Below are 17,585 nucleotides of genomic sequence, written 5' to 3' on the forward strand. Positions count from 1 at the left end.
GTAACTGTTTATACTTACGGCGAAAGGCCTGCTTCTTTGACCAGACTCGAGTTAGCTAAGGCTCCAGAACAAAAGATTTCCTCTCGTCTTTCTTGCCCGTTCTCCTCTATAAGTGTGCCCATATGACGCCATTCAGCATGCCAGTCAGTCAAACCAGACGAGTCACGTTGAGGACAATGCTTACTCTTACATGTGTACGATTGTGAGTGAGTGCATTGTGAGTTTCCCGATGTATACATGTGTTTTTGCCCATGTTTCACTGTGCGTGTATTGAGAGACTAGGAGTCTTGCTGCTGATACTGGCCTGGCGCCTTTCAGATCTAGCTTCTAATCCTCCTGCCCATCAGATCTCCTGCCTTTGTGCCCCTGTCGCCAGCGCAGGGAGACCATAGCTTCCCACTTATGTAATCTCCAGACCTCCAGTATCTACAGCGTATCAGCACGGGCCCCTGCAGAGATGCATGGATCCGTAAATCGCTCGGCCGTATCACCTGGGCTCCAGTGTGGCCCCCAGATGTGTGCCACAGATAGCTTTCTTTACCTCTCAACACAGCGCTGTCTTATCTACCCATGTACCCAAACCACCGTGCAATCTGGATCGCCCGTCGCAGGGTGCCTTTTGTTCTGCCCGTTTGAACCGCCCTCATCCCCGTGTTTTCTGTTTGGTTGGTATGAAATGTTTCCCAACACGGTTAAAGGGAGTTTAGTTTCTCTTAAGTCATCCATGTTGTAAAAAATTGAATCCAAAATACTACAGAAAACATTCTTTCTCACTTATCTGTTGTGGTATCTAGCCATGCAGATTTGGTTTTATGTGTCTGTTCTTACTCCAAGCCAGTACAATGGAGGTGAACAGAGTTGTGTCTGTATTTTGAATTAAATTTAGAAGTACACCTTCGATGTATTTTTCTAGAAGCTCTGCCTCAGTTACTCTCAATAATCCACAGAGATGTCAGTGTCAACAGTTTTCATTGGAAACTACCTATGGCTGGACTGGTACAGGATTTTTTTAGGTCTATATTGGAGAGTTCAAATGAATTTACAAAGATGTACTGACACACACATAAACATAAACATAAACATAAATAAGCCTCCTCTAAATGTGCCTATAGCCAAAATAGGGGCAGTGCTCTATATCTCAGCTATGATTAACTAACTTTGCCTACATATAGCGCCACCATGTGGCTGACTTGTAATAACCAGTCTACAAGGGGCCTCAAGCAGACTTTCTGAAGACTTCCAGAGAATCCACTTGGGGTGCAGACTTAAATGAACTTCACTGATTTAATCACCCAAAATGAATTGCACAGATTCGAACCAACAGAAAAAAAAGTTTATTATTGTGAATGCGTAAAACAATAACCCTAACCCTAACCCATCAAAATGTAACTTAAATCACGTAGACCGGAAATAAGTTTCAACCACATTATGAAACAGAAGTCAGTTGAGGCTATATAAGTCATCAAATGCCTTTTGTTAATGTAGTCTTTAAGCCTGTTTATCTGTAGCTTATATCAGCCTCGCCGTCTCCCACCCCACAGATTTGACATGATGACAGTGAACGCATCTCAGTGTGACATTTGGATTTAGCCTTTGTCTTATACTCAGCATCAGCTGCATTTTGCATTTTGTGCTAATTAGCAAATAATAGCAAGCTAACATGCTGAACTAAGATGGTGAACATGGTAAATATTATACCTGCTTAACACATTGTGTTAGCATTGTCATTGTGAGAATGTTAGCTAGAATTAGCATTTAGTTAAATGCTGTGGTTATCAAAGTGGGGTCCAGGGGTCCAAAACAAAAAGGGAAATGATTGATTTTTTAATATAATTCCATCTATAAGTAGGCAAGATATCTATTTTTTCATGGTCATGGGTTTCATACACTAACTATAGCTTAGTAAGTAAAATTCTTAGCAAATGGGGGACCCTGGTACAAAACTTATTGAATGTGGGTTAAAATTTGTTCAGTTTCGGGGTTCTTGACTTGAAAAAGTTTGAGAACCACTAACTTGCTGTAGACTCTAGTCTTGTTTTGTATTTTGAGGTAAACCAATAATTTAAAAACTACAACTCTTGTTGTTGAGACTCTATTGGCTAGGTCTATTTCCAGTATCATTTTCATTACCTTTGCACTTAAAATATTGCCTTAATCCACATAATCAAATACTGTATGGACTATGCTGCAGTTCTAGAGATTTATCATTGGTATAAGACAGTATCTTTATGCACGTTTATGCTTTTTTAATATAAAAATATTCATTGTGAAGACGTAGCACTTTCTTCTTACTCTGGTTCAGCCTGTGTTTGGTTTCCTTGATTGATTAATATCACTGTGGAATCCAACAGGAGTATTGTTGCTATTCACGAGGCAGCCGATGTAAACACACCATCATCAAAACCTTCCCTTTAAGAAAGCATTCATTCCCTCACCATGAAACCAAATCCCTGCTTCACTAAAGTTTGTGTAACTTCAGTCTCGCATCTGAGCGCACCACACTCCTCATCAGCCGGCTCTGTTTATGTGGAGGTCTACAACCCTCTTCAGTCTGAAGTAAGCAAACCTCTGTCGGACACAAAAGGCAGACAAAAGGAAAGAAAGGGGAGAGAGAGAGATACCCGCCTCCACAGTTTACACAAATGCTGAATGAAAACAGTATTCTTTTGTAATCTTATCTGGGAGATGTTGATCGAGCGTCGGGGTTGGGTGGCGGGGGGGGGGGCAGGGGCTCGGCTCCCTCTGCAGCCTCTATTATGACTGGCTCTGCAGACTGGCTCCTCTGATCCACTGATTGGACGCAGAGCAACGTGGAGCCACAGACTACCAGGGGAAGAGAGAGGGAGAGGGAGAGGGGGCGAGCAGCCGCCATCTCTGGGTGAATCTCAATAAGTGATATCTAAAGAGGAAGCCGTGCCGATAACCTCCTGCTCGGGCACAGGTGGAGCTAGTTTAACCCAGAACTCTCTCTCTGTCTCTCTTAAGCCATCATGTCGCAGGTTTGGGTTAAAGCTTTGAAAAAGTGATTTTGTCCAAAGAAAGCTGGGCTCAACAACACTTTCTTCAAACACTAAGAACATGATGGTTCAAGGCGTGTGCAGCTTAAAGGGGCACATTACCCACATCAGGTTTAGTTATGACGAGCACTGCACAGCCTGTACAAACTGTTGTATATCGTCTTCAGTGGCTGTGGAGGGAGTTAAAGGAGTAAAGCAACCCAGATGATGTCTCAGTTAAGTCTTCAGGGTTATCAGGTTGAGCTTGGAGACAGATGTATTATGTAAGCCTATGTTACAATCTTTTACAAGCAGTGGAGTGTGGAGAAATTGGTGTTTAGCAGCCAATGGCTCTGTACCAAAAGAAGGATCCAATGTTTTAACCATGCCGGTGGATCTCAGAACGGCAGTGTTGGTCAGCCACTCAAGTCTTATACCGGCATTCCTAATCCCAAGAGGATGAATCTTTATGATCCTCTGACGTTTCCTTTAGCAACATCGTAAAGGTGAAATTTGTGGGTTTTTGTGTGAAAAGTCTGAACATCTACTAGATGGAAGAACATTTTTCAAGTCAAGAAAGTTGTAATTTAAGTAAAATATCATCTAGTTTCTTTATTGACTATCGACAAACATCGTATGTGTGATTCACGGCACAATTCAAACAGGATCCAAAATCTCTCCATGCAAAGTTTATCTGAAATAAGGTCCCATGAGGGAAATTGGACGGGGAGTGACTTCATCTCTCTGTACTTTGTGTTTGGAGCTTATTAGCATGTTAGCATGCTAACACACTAAAAAAAAACATTTTACTAGACATTGGCGTTTTAGCATTTCTACTGTGAGTATTTTAGTGTGCAGACGTTAGCATTTAGCTCAAGTACAGCCACACGAAGCTGCTACTGTAGCTTGTCCGTTGACCCATTTTAATTCAAAATCTGTTTTTTCAAGACCAATAAACAAACCATGCCTTGCTTCGATGTGTTGCTTCTGTGTGAGAGATCTGACTACTGTCGTCACACTGCTGACGTGCAGCTTTAACAGCAAATGTAAACAATGTTTATGGTATTTAAAATATATGAAACATAAAAAGAATGGTACTTTCCCCCCATTTCTTAAACTATTCTCTTGTTTCTTTTTGTTTCAGGATGTGAGAAAGATGTGCAGAAAGTTTGCTCTGGTTCTCCTCAGGAACACCTGCAGCCGTTTAAGGACAAGATGGAGGCCTTTGTTCTCAGCGGTGAGCAGTTACAGTCGTGTATCGTGCAGATTTTAGATTTTCAAGAAGAGGCATTAGATGACTTTGTTCTAACAGCGTAGATTTCTTGCTGGAGCTAGTGCTCGGTGAAGAAATAAACCTTTGTTAAGACATCTGGAGCCATTTAAAGGCTCAACGGTGATATTTAACATTACAGAAAATATTTTATTAATTCAATTTTCTCTCATATGTTCCATCTATCTGTTCTATTCTCTTCGTCATGTTACTGGCTTGAATGTCTTTGTCCCTCTTCTTATTTCATGGACTGTTTTTGGTATCTGTGTGTGCGGGAGATAGGATGAAGTCAGAGTAAAGGCTAGACACTCAGATAGGGATCAGACAGATTTGGCAGTGACTGAAGGACTCCTGCCCTGAGACACACAGGCACTGGGAAACATTCATCCAGCTGACTGATGCACTCCACGTTTTAAGGTTTCCACGTTCACGTTTGGTGAGCTGGACATTTATGTGGAGGCTAAAGCACAATCCCACATTACAGGGAGGCAGACACAGGTAGTAGTGCGCCTGTTATTTTGTGATAATGGCATTGCAATTTGAAAGTGGCAGCGAAAAAAGAATGGCTCCATTGTTGAATAACTGACTGTGTAATTGCTGTTTTGAAGAGACTCAAATGGTTGTCTGGCTCCATTTGACATGGTCATCATCAGTATTTATATCAACAGAGTCTCCACAGGGATTATGTCTGTTCAGAATATACTGTAATCTGTGTTTTTTGGGGGAGTCTGGATGCAATTAAACTGTTTCCTTGTCTGTTTCTTCTCAGCACGAAAAAAACACGCAGAAGCTTCCTATCAGTTGATGACTGTACAGAAAAGGTAGAGGAGAATGAAATAATGCTGTTATTTTGTGTGCATCATACTAGTCTTATAGAAGTTGTTTTTTAGATTCAGTGTCAACCACAAAAATGTTTACAGCATGCTCACATTTGACAAACCAAAGCAAGAGGAAACAGGAAAATGGCCACCACATGAATAGGGTCTATTAACACTTACAGCCCACCTCCAGTCAGTGTTTCTTCCTGTCTGGTCAGTGTTCTTTCTCAAACAGAGAATTGGCTTATGGTTAATAGTCATATGTAGTTATTATCATCATTATACCCCTTTTCCTCTATGGGAATTTACACCCGGGTCAATTGACACTGCAGCAGACCCAGGTTTTTATCACCTCGGCTCGGCTTTGATCTGAATGTAAAACCTGGGTGAACACGCTAAAATCTGCCGCGCCAAGTGATGACGCGTTATCAACATCCGGTGGTGGCGCGTAAATAAGGAAGGAATTTTAAAGATGCGGTCTATTAAAGATGTTTTATTACTGGACACAGAGCCCTGTTCATTCCTATGAAAGCTGCTCAGTGGTGTTTTAAAGCCAAAAAAGCTTGACTTCCCATTTATGAAAATACCTGGATCACTGACTGAGCCAGCTAACTTCTGGTTTAGTGCCCGGCTAACTTGAAGGGGGATAGAACAATTTAATCATGCGGCTCTTCTAGACTTTCCAGTGTTATTGGACAGAATGGGGAGTTATTTCGCGGGGGTTTTAACGCTCAAAATAATTTCTCCACCATTTTATAGATGCTTCTTTCACAATGGGTCTCTTCTTGTTTTCTCTTCTGGTCCAGCTGTTTCCGGCGCATTCGTGACGTGAACATGACGTCAGCGACGTACAACGTAACGCGTCAGATAGAAATCACAGATGGCTGACTTGCCTGCGGGAAGTGGGTTTAAAAAACCTGTGTAGACCCGCTAATTTTGATGGAAAAGCGGTATGATATTACCTAGGCTATACATATGCTTCAGACAGCTTGTATAATTGTAAGCTAGCAGTGTAAGCTAGCACTTCTTGCTTGGTGCTATACTTGTCAATATTTGCTTGTACACAGATTGACAATAATAAAATGGCCGACGTAACAATATCAGTTGGTTAAACCACTACGTAACTCTGCCAGTCGCGGTTGCTCGTAGCAACAGACTGCTAAACTGAAAACCAGCCGCTGGTGGCAGAAAATGAACTAACATGGCGTCTAAGCAGATTAAATCCTCCATCTTGTTTTTTTTGTGTGTTTTTAATCTTCTCTTTTTATGCTTGTTCAGTTTTCAGGACTTGGCTCTGTACTTTGGACTGAAGCCCAAGACGGGAGAGAAGGACGTGACCACAGATTATCTCTTCATGGTCTGGTTTGAGTTTTGTGCTGACTTCAAGGCCCGGTGGAAGAGGGAGAACAAGAGCATCTCCAAAGAGAGGTATCAGATAACCCTCTGCACGTACACCTCTAGAGCCACCACTGCTGTCCAGAAGTCCAGAAAATGGGTTCAGCTCAGAAAAAATAATAATGGCTTGAAATGTTTTTTCACAACTTACTCACGCCTAACTGTAAGAGTCGTAAGAGTCAACATGTTATTACCCAATGAGTAATTAACTCCCACAAAGATGGTGTTTTGTCTGTGCTTTGGCTGATCTGTGTATTTATTAAATGCCAGAAATCAACCAATGTTGTTGAAAAAGCCCAGTCACTGTCTGAAGAACTACATGTGACAGATGGACAGTGTAACGCCCGATTTCATGCCATTCTGGGTCAAAAATGGTGTCTAGAGGAAATGTTTGCTCATTTCTTTCGCTTGATTTATCTTAATTGTATTGACACTGACCTCATTTTATTTATTCATTTGTGTTAAATTTTATAAATGTTGACAAAAAATGCCTGCTACTAATTAATGGTTCAATGTTTTTTTTTTGTATATGTGCCAAAGTTGCCAATCAAACCAATGAACCTTACACAATGATGTTGTTTGTTTTTTTTCAGATTAAAAGAGGCTCAGCTGTCAGTGAGGAGGATCACAGCAGAGAAGAAGGTGGAGACCAGGAGGATCAACCCTAACAGTCTGGTAAGACAGGATTGATTCATTTGAGTCGATATACTGAAGAGGTAAAGAGATTTTCCTCTGTGTATGTGCCTCTTTCTGTAAAAACAGACATTTCCTTAACCTGGTTTTGAACTGGCAGCAATGCAGATGAAAGCGTGCACATTCAAAAGTCTGCCTTGCTGCTTTGATTGAATTTGTAGTTTCAACTCCATTTATGAATCATAATTTGCTCCCAACAGAAAGAGCGACTGCGCCAGAAAGAAGTCAACATGTCTTCTTCTTAAGAGACCCAGGAAAGATGCTACAGTCCCAAAATCATACGAGTTCGACCAGACTGGATGTGGACCACGATACCAAACCAACATTTCCTGCTTCAACTGACAGCTTTATGTAATATAATTTGCTCCGTAACAATGTATTTAAATTTAAGAGATTGAAAGGATCTTTTGTGCAATATATAGACATCATTTATAGTTTCGAATGTGTAAAGATTCTAGCATTTTGCGTTGATTTCTGACATGTAAAGTTTAATCTTTTCAATACTTTTTCCACAATTAAAGTCGCTGATTAGAAAATATGTGATCTCATAGCTTGGAAGCTGTTTTATTTACAAGCATCTTTACAACACATGATACACATTATACACAGAGTCATAAAATGAAGTGGCATTTAGCAGTGCAGGTTGTAAAAAAAAAAATGTCTATAGCTTTGAAACCTTCAGCTTTTCATCCCACACAGTGGAAACAATACATCCATCTCAATCCTCACACACTTTCTGAGGGTCTGACATTATAAATCGTTACACACCAGCCTGTCTTCTGTCCTCCAAATCTGTGAACAAACATAAAAACTGACTTTGTGGAAGCAATGGCTGATAATTTACAAGACATCTGGACATCTCAGAGGGAACATCGCCGCTGAATTGCTGCCATCTTCTCTCCATTATAATATTTAAAAAAGGTTCAGGTAACATCCTCACCTTCCCTCTTTATTTTCACGTGTCCGTTTAGCAATACACTCTCCTTTTTTTTTTTTTATTTCTGCAAAGCTGCACCTTTCCTCCAAAGGGAAAGGATTTGATCGGCCTGGACGCGTCTAATCCGTATCTATAGTCGTGCAGCGGCACAGCTTTACGCGCTGGATCCGTTTCTTCCTGGTGCTGGGCGTCTGACCCGGGCAGAAGAGGGTGTAAGTGACGGTGCTGAAGGTTTTGGGTTTGCACGCAGAGCAGGACTGAAAGACATCTCCGTCCTGGTAATTGTGCCTCGGGATGTAGAAGGAGTTGCACTGTCCGTAACAAAAGCGGTTGATGATGGTGCGGCTCAGGCAGCCCTCCTCGCGGATGGTCTGCTTCAGCGGCTGCGTCTTGCACCAGTCCAGCCGCAGGTAGCGACGCTCCGTGACGTGCAGCGCTTCCTGACTGGACTCCAGCACCTCGTCGGTCGAGGTTACAGGCCCTGCTCCGCGGGAAATTAGTCCACCGATGGCTGGTTGTTGGCATCTATCCGATTCGTGTGGGTTGTACTTGTTTGGGTGAGGGATAGCGCCTTGAAAGGTGTCAGCGTCGGTACTCCTCGGAGGGCTGAGCAGCAGCGCCAGAACTAATGTGGAGATCAGCACCGATGGTGTCTTCATCGCTGAAGCTAAAACGGGAAAAAAGGCAAAAGTCAGTCATGAATGGAGAGGATTTTACGCACAGCTTTTACGCACGCATTACGCACCAAACACTATATTCCAAGAGTTCAAAGTAGCAGTTCTTAGATTGATTTACCTGTTGTTTATTTAACTTCCTCACGAGAAACCGCTGTCCAGTCAGACTGCTCCTTCTTCTGTTCCTTCCTCCTCTGCAGTGGCTTTATGAATGAAACACTGAGGGCTTTTCTAAACTGTCTTGAGCTTCAGATCAAAAACACGCCCCCCAAATCCCTGATTTTCACTTTGTCTGAGGAGGAGAAACAACTCAACTCCAAACTGAGTCAATGCAGATAAATCGTTTATTTAACTTTACAGAACAAAAACATAACACAACCATTTTTGTCAAGACGAAGTGACCCGAGACGGATCGAGTGCTGCCTGTAGAGACGTGAGTCGATACTCATCAGAATATGATTTACAATATTTGCCATGCTACAGTGAAATAGTTCCCAGTCATCCCTTACATGACAAAGCAAAGCTACGACAATTTTGTAATTAGCTTCTGAGAATATGATCTGTATTGAATCTTCAAGACACAGAGGTGATTAACTGGTTATATCAAGACATACAAAAATTAAACTTCAGAGTGAGTAAATCTGTACAGTCATGGTAATGACAACTTTCTGATTCAACATTCCTTTGAATCAAAATATCTCTATACAACTTATTATTATAATACAGTTGTAGATATACTGTGCAATGCCAGGCAAGTTTTTAACACATTGTATTTAAGCAGTTTGGCTGAATCTCAGGTAATGTCACTGTGCTACATGTCTTCAAATCGTTTGGTATAAGAATCACTTTTTTCTGATATAAATACTGCACATTGTGACTAATTAGTGAATAATATTTTGGCTGGTTAACATCGCTGCAATACATTAAAAAAAAGCAAAACAAAAATGCTGGTACACTTTCTTTGGAGCCTTTTTCTACAATGCATTATAAACATAACATAATGTGTTATAATGCAAGAAATAATCACGGTTATAAGCACTCATTCACCATTCATAATAACTTGTGCTATAATGTGGCTGTGGTTATAAGCAATCGGAAATATTTATGATGCTTCATAACAATAATCATGATTCATTATGACGACCATGTCAATAATGCATTATTAAAACACTTGTGTTATAATGCAGCTACAGTTGTAAGCACTCGTAAATATTCATAACATGTTATATCAGTATCATAACTCATTATGCTGCCTATGTCTATCATGCATTATAAACAGCTATTCTGGCTAAAGTTGTAAGCTCTCAGACATTCATAATGCATTATAGGATTAATCATAAGTCATAATGATGTCTGTAATGCATTTTAAAAACCTACTTATAATGCATTATAATGTGCCTGAAGTTACAAGCACTCCAACATTTATGATGCTTTATAACAATAACACAACTCATTGTAACACAGTTGTGTACAATGCATTATATACATACTTAAAATGCAGCTATCACTATAAAGCATTAGGAATGTTGACGAGTGCTTATAACAATAATCTTGCTAACAAACATTATGACTCCTATGTCTATGATGCAGTATAAGCATACTGATAATGTGCCTTCATAAATATTCACAATGCTTTATAACAATAAAAGCACACAAAATGCTTGTTTACCAAAATGCTGAAATATGTAGTGTTAAAAACTTGTATCTTAGAGTGTAGACTTTAATATTACAGTGAGTGTTGCCGGTACAGAAGTTTAGGTTGTGGTTTTGCTGGCAGCAGGGATGGTCGGTGCCTCCTCCTCCTCCTCTTCCTCAGAGAAGTGAGGAACAGATTTTTTGGCGACCACGTTGTCCAGCCTCTGGCCCATCAAATAGGGGTTGACACTCTGCAGGGAGTCATATTGATATATCAATATACGTAGTGTGAACATATCTGACCACGTAGAACAAAATCTGGATAAAAGTTTATCCCCCAAAATTCAATAGTGAGATTCTTGTTCACATCTAAATAATACGTTTAAGAGTACTTTCCTCCCTTCAGGGGTAAATTCCAGTGCTGGTGTTGTGGTTTCTGAGACATAATACCACAAAGAAGAGGAAAAATAGAACAAATACTCTACCCTTTTTCTTCTTTTTGGTCCCCCTTTCAGCTTTTGGTACAAAAGCTCCTTGTTCTAAAAGGAAACACAGAAAAAACAGTTTTCAGACATTAAATCACACATCCTTTGCTTTACAGCCAGCCCCTTTGTTCCTTAAATTACAGTCAACAAACTGCCTGAATGCCGTTTGGGGCGATTTTCTTCAAGCCAGACCAACCAAGATACAAGTTTTGTTTGATCTTGTAAATGGTAAAAGTCTTGTCTTCATTTTGTTTGTAAGCTTTTGCCAGCGTGAGAAGCCAACGCTGTGACTGCTGGGCTGCTTGTTCCCAACGTGCAGCGGAAAAGATGAGAGAGACTGAAACTAGATTAATCTGTTATCATACTGCTCCGCCTCAACCCCGCATGAGAGCACTGACTACTATAAAATGCCTTTTATCTCTGAATACTTGGTTTGCACCTTCACTTTTTGGTTAAAATGTGACGATTTGCTGCTTTTCTCTGGTTTATATCATCGTAGTTTGAATATCTTTAGACTTTTGCTCGGACAAAAACAAAAGCTCTGGGAATCGCAAGCAGCATTTTCACCGTTTGATTGATTTGTGATAAAACAAATAATTAGTTCCAGGCCTTCTCTGTACTCACCCACTTCGCCAGCGCTGGGTAGTCGTGCTCCGGGTCAAATAGGTGCTGGTGTTTCTGAAACTCTCTGCTGAAGTCGGCTGTGTCCGGGGCGTTTTCCAAACAGCCGTCTGCTGCTGTGAAGGCAAAGAAACACCAGCAATAATCAAAAAATGGTTGATGTACTGATTCAGATCATCTTCATTTTCAGAAATTCATTTTAAAAAAACAGCACGGTGCGAATAAATACCATCAAGAAACAAAAGAATCGGCTCTGTGGCAGCAATAATATCTTCTGAGACATTATGATGATAGTAAATAATGTGCTAAGAACAAGAGTTTCTACCAGTCTTTCCCAGAGGACAGGGGTTTGGAGGGTCTGGGTATCCGTGGTCATCACTGAAGTCTTTGGGAACGTTGTCGCCTGTCAGCTCGGCCACAATGTTGGGGATGTTGCCAAAAGGGCCGAGGTGCTGCAGCCCTTCATGAGCACCACCTAGTGGAGAAAAGCAAGCACTACAATTACATACAAATGAATCATATTAATTGTTTCAGAACGGGATAAAACTTCATCTGAGGCTAATTTACATCACATTACATTATCTCTGTCCAGAGAAACTCTCAATGATATTACTGGCGTTCCATATTTGAATGGGCCTCAATACACCATGAATGAATCTGCAACTATTTTGATAATGTATTAATTGTTAACCATTTTCAAGCATAAATGCCAACAATGCTTTTTCAGCTTGTCAAGCTGCAGGATTAGATGTTTTTAGTCCAATAAAACAAGCTATTTAAAGAGATCAGCAACACCAGCTAGGAAAAGGTCCATAATACAAAAATATAAGCATCAATTAAGTATTTACACTGTTGGAAATGTCATATGTGAAGATATCTCACATGTCACAACATACTAGTTCTCTATTTTTTTTCTGTTTTAAAACCTGGGAATCTGCTATTCGTCTATTTTGATAATCAATTAATCATTTCATTCCTTTTATTCAAGCAAAACTGCCCAAAACATTGTGGTTTCAGCCAAACAAACTTAAAAATGACATGATTTTCTTTATGATGTATGACAGTAAACTGAAGAGCTCTGAGTTCTGGTCTGTTAGTCAGATAAGACAAGCAATCTGACGATGTCAACTGTGTTTTCAATATTTTTTAAAACATTTTCTAGACAATAAATTGAATCGAAAAATGTACCGATAGAGAAATAAACCAATAGTATGATGAGGGCTTATGAAATATCAGAAACATTGATATGAAATCTATTTAAACCAGGGTCACATTCGGTATTCAGTTTGAAAACCAATGACAACATGTTTGTAGCAGGCCCAGCTTGTCATATTATTCCTCTCTTATATCATTGTATTATTCCCTTCCCTTTTATCAATGCCTCTACAGAAACATGAGAGAAAATGAAGAAAAATAGAAAAGAAATAAGGAAGTACATCATTTCTGTTGCTGTGAATGTACAGTAGTGTTTCCCCTCTGGTTGTTTTTTCTTTGCTCTCCTGGTGTGTTCTGTGTTGTTGATTGTTGCAAAATCAAAAAGAAAGTGAAAAAGTAAGAAAGGTGATATATGATGAGACAAATTGAAGTAATTCATCATTTGGTCAAAACGTACCCAGTTTGGGTTCATTTAACGAATATATGGTAGCCAAAACAAACATGAAGAAATTATCGTGTTTTAGTGATGATTGATATATTAACTTTGGGGTAATGTAAATTAGCAGCCTATTACAATGACAAATACAGCCAACATACCCTGTATGCTCTGAGGCCCGACGATGTTGGTGGCCTGGTGTGCGGGATACTCCACCCTGGGCCGAGCGATGCCCAGCTGCTCCATGACGCCGTGCAAGAGCCGCTGGATGTCGGCCTCGGACACCTGGTCCGCCGTGCGGGGGCTGCGGGCCGGAGCCCTGCCGAGCTGCAGGCACAGGAGGAGGCCGAACAACGATAACCGCACAGCCGAGCCCATTTCTGTCGTCTACAGGGGAAAGACACACGATCACAACAGGTTTCACTGGACAATAGATGGACAGGCGTGTTATAATGTGCAAACACAGCTGCGTGCTCCTGTCGGACACACCACAGGCTAATTACATGTTTAAAAAGGACATATCACATAAAAGGAATTATTTCAGAGGATGTTTCTCTTGTGTGTGTTTTAATAGTAACCAGACACATTAAATTACACTGTCTGTAATTTGAATAAAGCCGAGGTGCGCCACTCACACTGTAAACACAGGGCCGATGTAAATAGTCTATTTATAGCCTGCCTGATATGTCCACGAAACAGAAAAACGTCGTCATTTACAATAAAAACTGCGTCTAATTACATGTTTTAGATGTCGAGACCTAAATTTGTGATTTTAACGCGAGAAAACACCAAAATTATCCCAAAAAATGAACTGAAGTGATTTTCTTACCGTGTCCTGCTACTGCGCGAGACCTGTGTCAAGCTAGCTAGCATATAACACACATTTCCTGTTTCCAAAATAAAAGTTTGCCTCACAAATACGATCGAAAAGGGATTTCTAAATCTCTTTCTTGGAAAATTTTACCAAAATTGAATCTAATTAAAAATCCATTTAGCATGATTATTGATTTCATTGCTTTCTTAAATAGCTGTCCTAAACGTTTAGCGTTTGCTCTTATTTTATTTTGAAGGCTAAACACCTTACCTCCGTTCCCATCACAGTTTGTCCATTACGCAACCGTGCAGGATGTGATCCGCCTCACTTCACAGCTCAGATGCAGTTGCTAGGATACCAAAATCCTCCCCTCTCATTGGCTGTTACATTGTGCCAATTATTAGTGCAGAGCTGCATCTGAGATCATAATGTAGACCATCAACAGTTTGTATTTCTGAGAAGAAAGCCCTTTTCTCTCTGTAATCACCTTCAGTAGGTGGTTAGTGTGATGAAGTATTGTACCTTTTGTGTGCTGCTGATATACCCTGGGTCAAATTAAGGCACATTTGAGCACAAAGTGGCCAATTTTGTCCTTTTTTTAAATCCAACTTGTGTAAATATTTTCTGTGAATCTTTATTCCTGGTTGTCCTCTATACATTAGCTCTTTCATCTTGACTGTAATGCTCAGAGGCTTTATTGGTCACTTGAGACCTCTGGTGGTGATGTAATATGCTGCTCATTATCAGGAGTAAAGCTCCTAATTTTGTGGTATTCAGTGACAAAAGCTTTTTATTCTATTCTAACAAAATAATGTAGTTTTGTTTCTTTGGCTTACATCAAAGATAACTGAAGTGCCTCACTGCACCACAACCACTTGGTAAAAGACACAAAGAAGGAAAAATTTGTTGAAAGGAATTCAAAAACATTTAATCACTTTATATAAAACAACAGTGTTGTTGTGAAATAAATAGATACATTCACTAAAATCTAGAAGGTTAAAACGTAACTTTTGTCATCTGGTTTAAAACCCTAAACCACTCTCGGTCACCTTATAAATACAAACTGGACTATCAAAGATTATCATCTAAATGCTACAGTAATATGGGGTAACCCACATGACCATTTCCTAAACACGTTATAGTGATGTGCGTCTTTTCCAAGGTGTGAGCTTCAGTTTCCCGACACCAGTGAGCACAGGTGAACTGCCTGCATCCGAACTTCTGGTGAACCTCGAGAAATGAGCCAAATGCAGATCTCTGAAAAAAAAAAAACAACAACAAAAGGGATCAAATTATGTGGATTCACTTTGTGATGTTGCAGTTTTTAAATGAGGTCACTCTCAAGAATACAAATAGTTTTTGATTAAGTTACTTGTACAGTGCAATATTTGCTGATTTCTTGCTCAAATCTTCTCTTGGACGCCCCTATGCTAGAGAAAACATGAAAAAGTGTTCTCCAGGGTGCCCTTCAGGTGGAAAAATGTGGTGAAGTGCCTTATCTGCACTATGCATTTTTCACGACTTTCTGTTTTTACCTTTTCAGTTTCTCTTGTGGGGTCTTGCTCACGTCTTTGCGAGTGGGTCTGGGACTGTCCAACAAAGCCTCTGCAGGTTTGTCACCTTGTTCTGTAAACCATTTTATTATCAGTACATTCAAGACAAATTCCCATCAACTGCAGAACATTTCTTTCTTCATATTGTGTTTACCTGCAAAGCAGGTCCTAAACAGCAGAACACTGGGGAAAGACTCCAGGCCGAGGCTCCTCCTGAGTGGCTTTCTGCCTCCTGAGGTTGACCCTTTCTCCACCTCCGAGACTGCAGGTTTGACCTTTGACCTCCCTTGATTCAGGGGGACCGTCTTCACAGAATGCATCACTTTAAATATATATAAAAAAAGAAAATAAAAAAGGCACACAGGAGGCTTTAAGTTGAGAAAAAGCTTATGACAGTTTATTTTTTATCAAACAGCTTCTATATACTTTTACCTTTGAAACTGTGTCTTTTTTTATGTCCTTTCTTTGCGTCTTTCAGAAGATGAAAATTCGTCAGAAACTCCATACTGTCCATTACCGCTTTAGGAATCACACCTGGCAACGAAGACCTGAACGTTCAATACGCTTCATTAAAATTATAGTGTCACAACAAGAGGATTAGCATCTTACCAAATAAGTGAGGATTTTCAATGAAGGTATGAAGGACCATAACTCTGAGTTCAAGCCGCCCTTCAGACATCTCTGCCTTGTTGGGAGGAGGTAAAAGACACGGAGCGAAGACTGTGGCGAGGTTCATGCTGGTCATCAAGTTTTCGGTGCATCTGACAGCATCAAAGAGAACGAAGGCAAAAAAAAAACATGATAAAAGCAGACTACAATTTGTAATGTCCCCTTTCTGAAAGTTGTAAAGAAAGAAACACTCTTTGTCTACATATGTTTCTTTCCAAACCTGCGGGAGACTTTGGAGAGGAAGTTGAACAGGTAGTGCAGACTGGAGGAGTTCCTTGCAGGCAGCAAACAGGACAGCAGCTGGAGGGCTGAAGTCCTGTCCTCCGGGTTGGGCAGAGCCTGAGCTTTGAGCAGAGCGGCGTGGAGCTCCGAGGGGAACAAAGACTCTGGCAGCTCCCTGCAGAACTGTTTGATCAGAGTGGCCACGTCGTAGGGGAGGGCTGTGGACAGACACCCCTCTCCTGTATTCAGTTTGGCCTGGAACAGACACAGAAAGTGCTAAATTATCCACCGGCTGGCACTATTTCTCCAGGAGAAACAGCATGGATGAAGTCTTACCCTGAGGTTCTTAATGCGAGGAAGAGAGCCTGGTTTTCTGAACAGGCCGACAGTCGCAACACGCTCCAGAAGAAGTGAACAAGCATCCACCAAAAAGCTGAGACATAACATGTTAAAAAAAGCAATCATCTGTGAAGTGTTGTCCTCCTGGGTGATATCACAAACTTCCTACTCACCACGGCACCAGTCCAAACTCAGGGATGTATCTCCGGGGTAAATTCTCCAGAGGAACACCAAAGGTCTTTGCACCACCGATGAACAGTCTCTCCTTCCTCTTCTCAAAGCTCCTCACTGTTATCCCGTGAAGAACTTGAAGGTGAAACCGGATCACATTACTGTCTGTGACCTTCATGATTCAAATATCACTGAGAGATGTCAAAACAGTTTGACCATAATCTCTGTCAGTCACTTGGTAAAACCACTGGTGAATGAAAGGGGCTGGCTTCATTATGCTCATCCATATCACCTGTGGCACAGGTGACAAGGAAGTGAAGCATGAAGTGCTGTGTTCAGGGCTCACGAGGAAGGTGGTAGATATGAGCTTTCAACTTGAAACTTGAGCTTGAGTTTCAGGTGGTGATGGACAGTGGAAGAAAGTAACTAAATACATTTAGTATAAATTTTAGGTACCTGTACACACATATATTCATTTCATTACTTTATACATGTACTAGGTTAGGTTTCATACCTTCACTGTCCAGTAAAAAACACATAACCTCAGGTTTTGGTTATTAACTGAAGGAGTTAGTATAAATTACTCCTTAATTTAAAAACCTTCTCACATTAACCAGAAAATGCATTGTCATAAAGCAAAAAACAGGCAATTTTTCTCATGAAAATTTGACTTTGAAGTATGAAGTAACTAAAACTAGATTG

The 17,585-nt window shown here is 40.5% G+C and overlaps 4 protein-coding genes across 4 annotated transcripts in view; 1 reads left to right on the top strand and 3 right to left on the bottom strand.

The window, feature by feature from the left end:
* fmn1 (formin 1) overlaps positions 1-7,687 on the top strand; it is a 29,894-nt gene extending 22,207 nt beyond the window's left edge. Inside the window, exons 15-19 of the mRNA XM_084377464.1 lie at positions 4,141-4,233; positions 5,036-5,087; positions 6,363-6,512; positions 7,073-7,154; positions 7,373-7,687. Coding sequence (XP_084233590.1) covers positions 4,141-4,233; positions 5,036-5,087; positions 6,363-6,512; positions 7,073-7,154; positions 7,373-7,417 — 422 coding nt within the window. The 3' untranslated portion in view covers positions 7,418-7,687. The remainder of the gene's footprint in view (positions 1-4,140; positions 4,234-5,035; positions 5,088-6,362; positions 6,513-7,072; positions 7,155-7,372) is intronic.
* Positions 7,688-7,826: 139 nt separating this feature from the next.
* Positions 7,827-8,969, bottom strand: grem1a (gremlin 1a, DAN family BMP antagonist). The gene is made up of 2 exons (XM_084377496.1): positions 8,905-8,969; positions 7,827-8,776 (listed from the first exon to the last, which is right to left on the bottom strand). Exon 2 carries the CDS (start codon positions 8,766-8,768, stop codon positions 8,229-8,231), a length of 540 nt encoding a protein of 179 aa, XP_084233622.1. The 5' UTR covers positions 8,769-8,776; positions 8,905-8,969; the 3' UTR covers positions 7,827-8,228.
* A 140-nt stretch (positions 8,970-9,109) lies between these two features.
* On the bottom strand, positions 9,110-13,993 carry scg5 (secretogranin V). The gene is made up of 6 exons (XM_084378206.1): positions 13,945-13,993; positions 13,277-13,502; positions 11,850-11,999; positions 11,528-11,640; positions 10,904-10,957; positions 9,110-10,669 (listed from the first exon to the last, which is right to left on the bottom strand). Exons 2-6 carry the CDS (start codon positions 13,491-13,493, stop codon positions 10,538-10,540), a joined length of 666 nt encoding a protein of 221 aa, XP_084234332.1. The 5' UTR covers positions 13,494-13,502; positions 13,945-13,993; the 3' UTR covers positions 9,110-10,537.
* An 838-nt stretch (positions 13,994-14,831) lies between these two features.
* Positions 14,832-17,149, bottom strand: LOC311272082 (inactive Rho GTPase-activating protein 11B-like). Its single transcript, XM_084378205.1, has 8 exons — positions 16,886-17,149; positions 16,710-16,806; positions 16,372-16,628; positions 16,092-16,243; positions 15,915-16,016; positions 15,637-15,804; positions 15,465-15,555; positions 14,832-15,186 (listed from the first exon to the last, which is right to left on the bottom strand). Exons 1-8 carry the CDS (start codon positions 17,059-17,061, stop codon positions 15,066-15,068), a joined length of 1,164 nt encoding a protein of 387 aa, XP_084234331.1. The 5' UTR covers positions 17,062-17,149; the 3' UTR covers positions 14,832-15,065.
* Between the last annotated feature and the right edge of the window lie 436 nt (positions 17,150-17,585).

Source organism: Pagrus pagrus (genome assembly GCF_965226575.1).
Source record: "Pagrus pagrus genome assembly, chromosome: 16".
In the NCBI taxonomy this organism is placed as follows: domain Eukaryota; kingdom Metazoa; phylum Chordata; class Actinopteri; order Spariformes; family Sparidae; genus Pagrus; species Pagrus pagrus.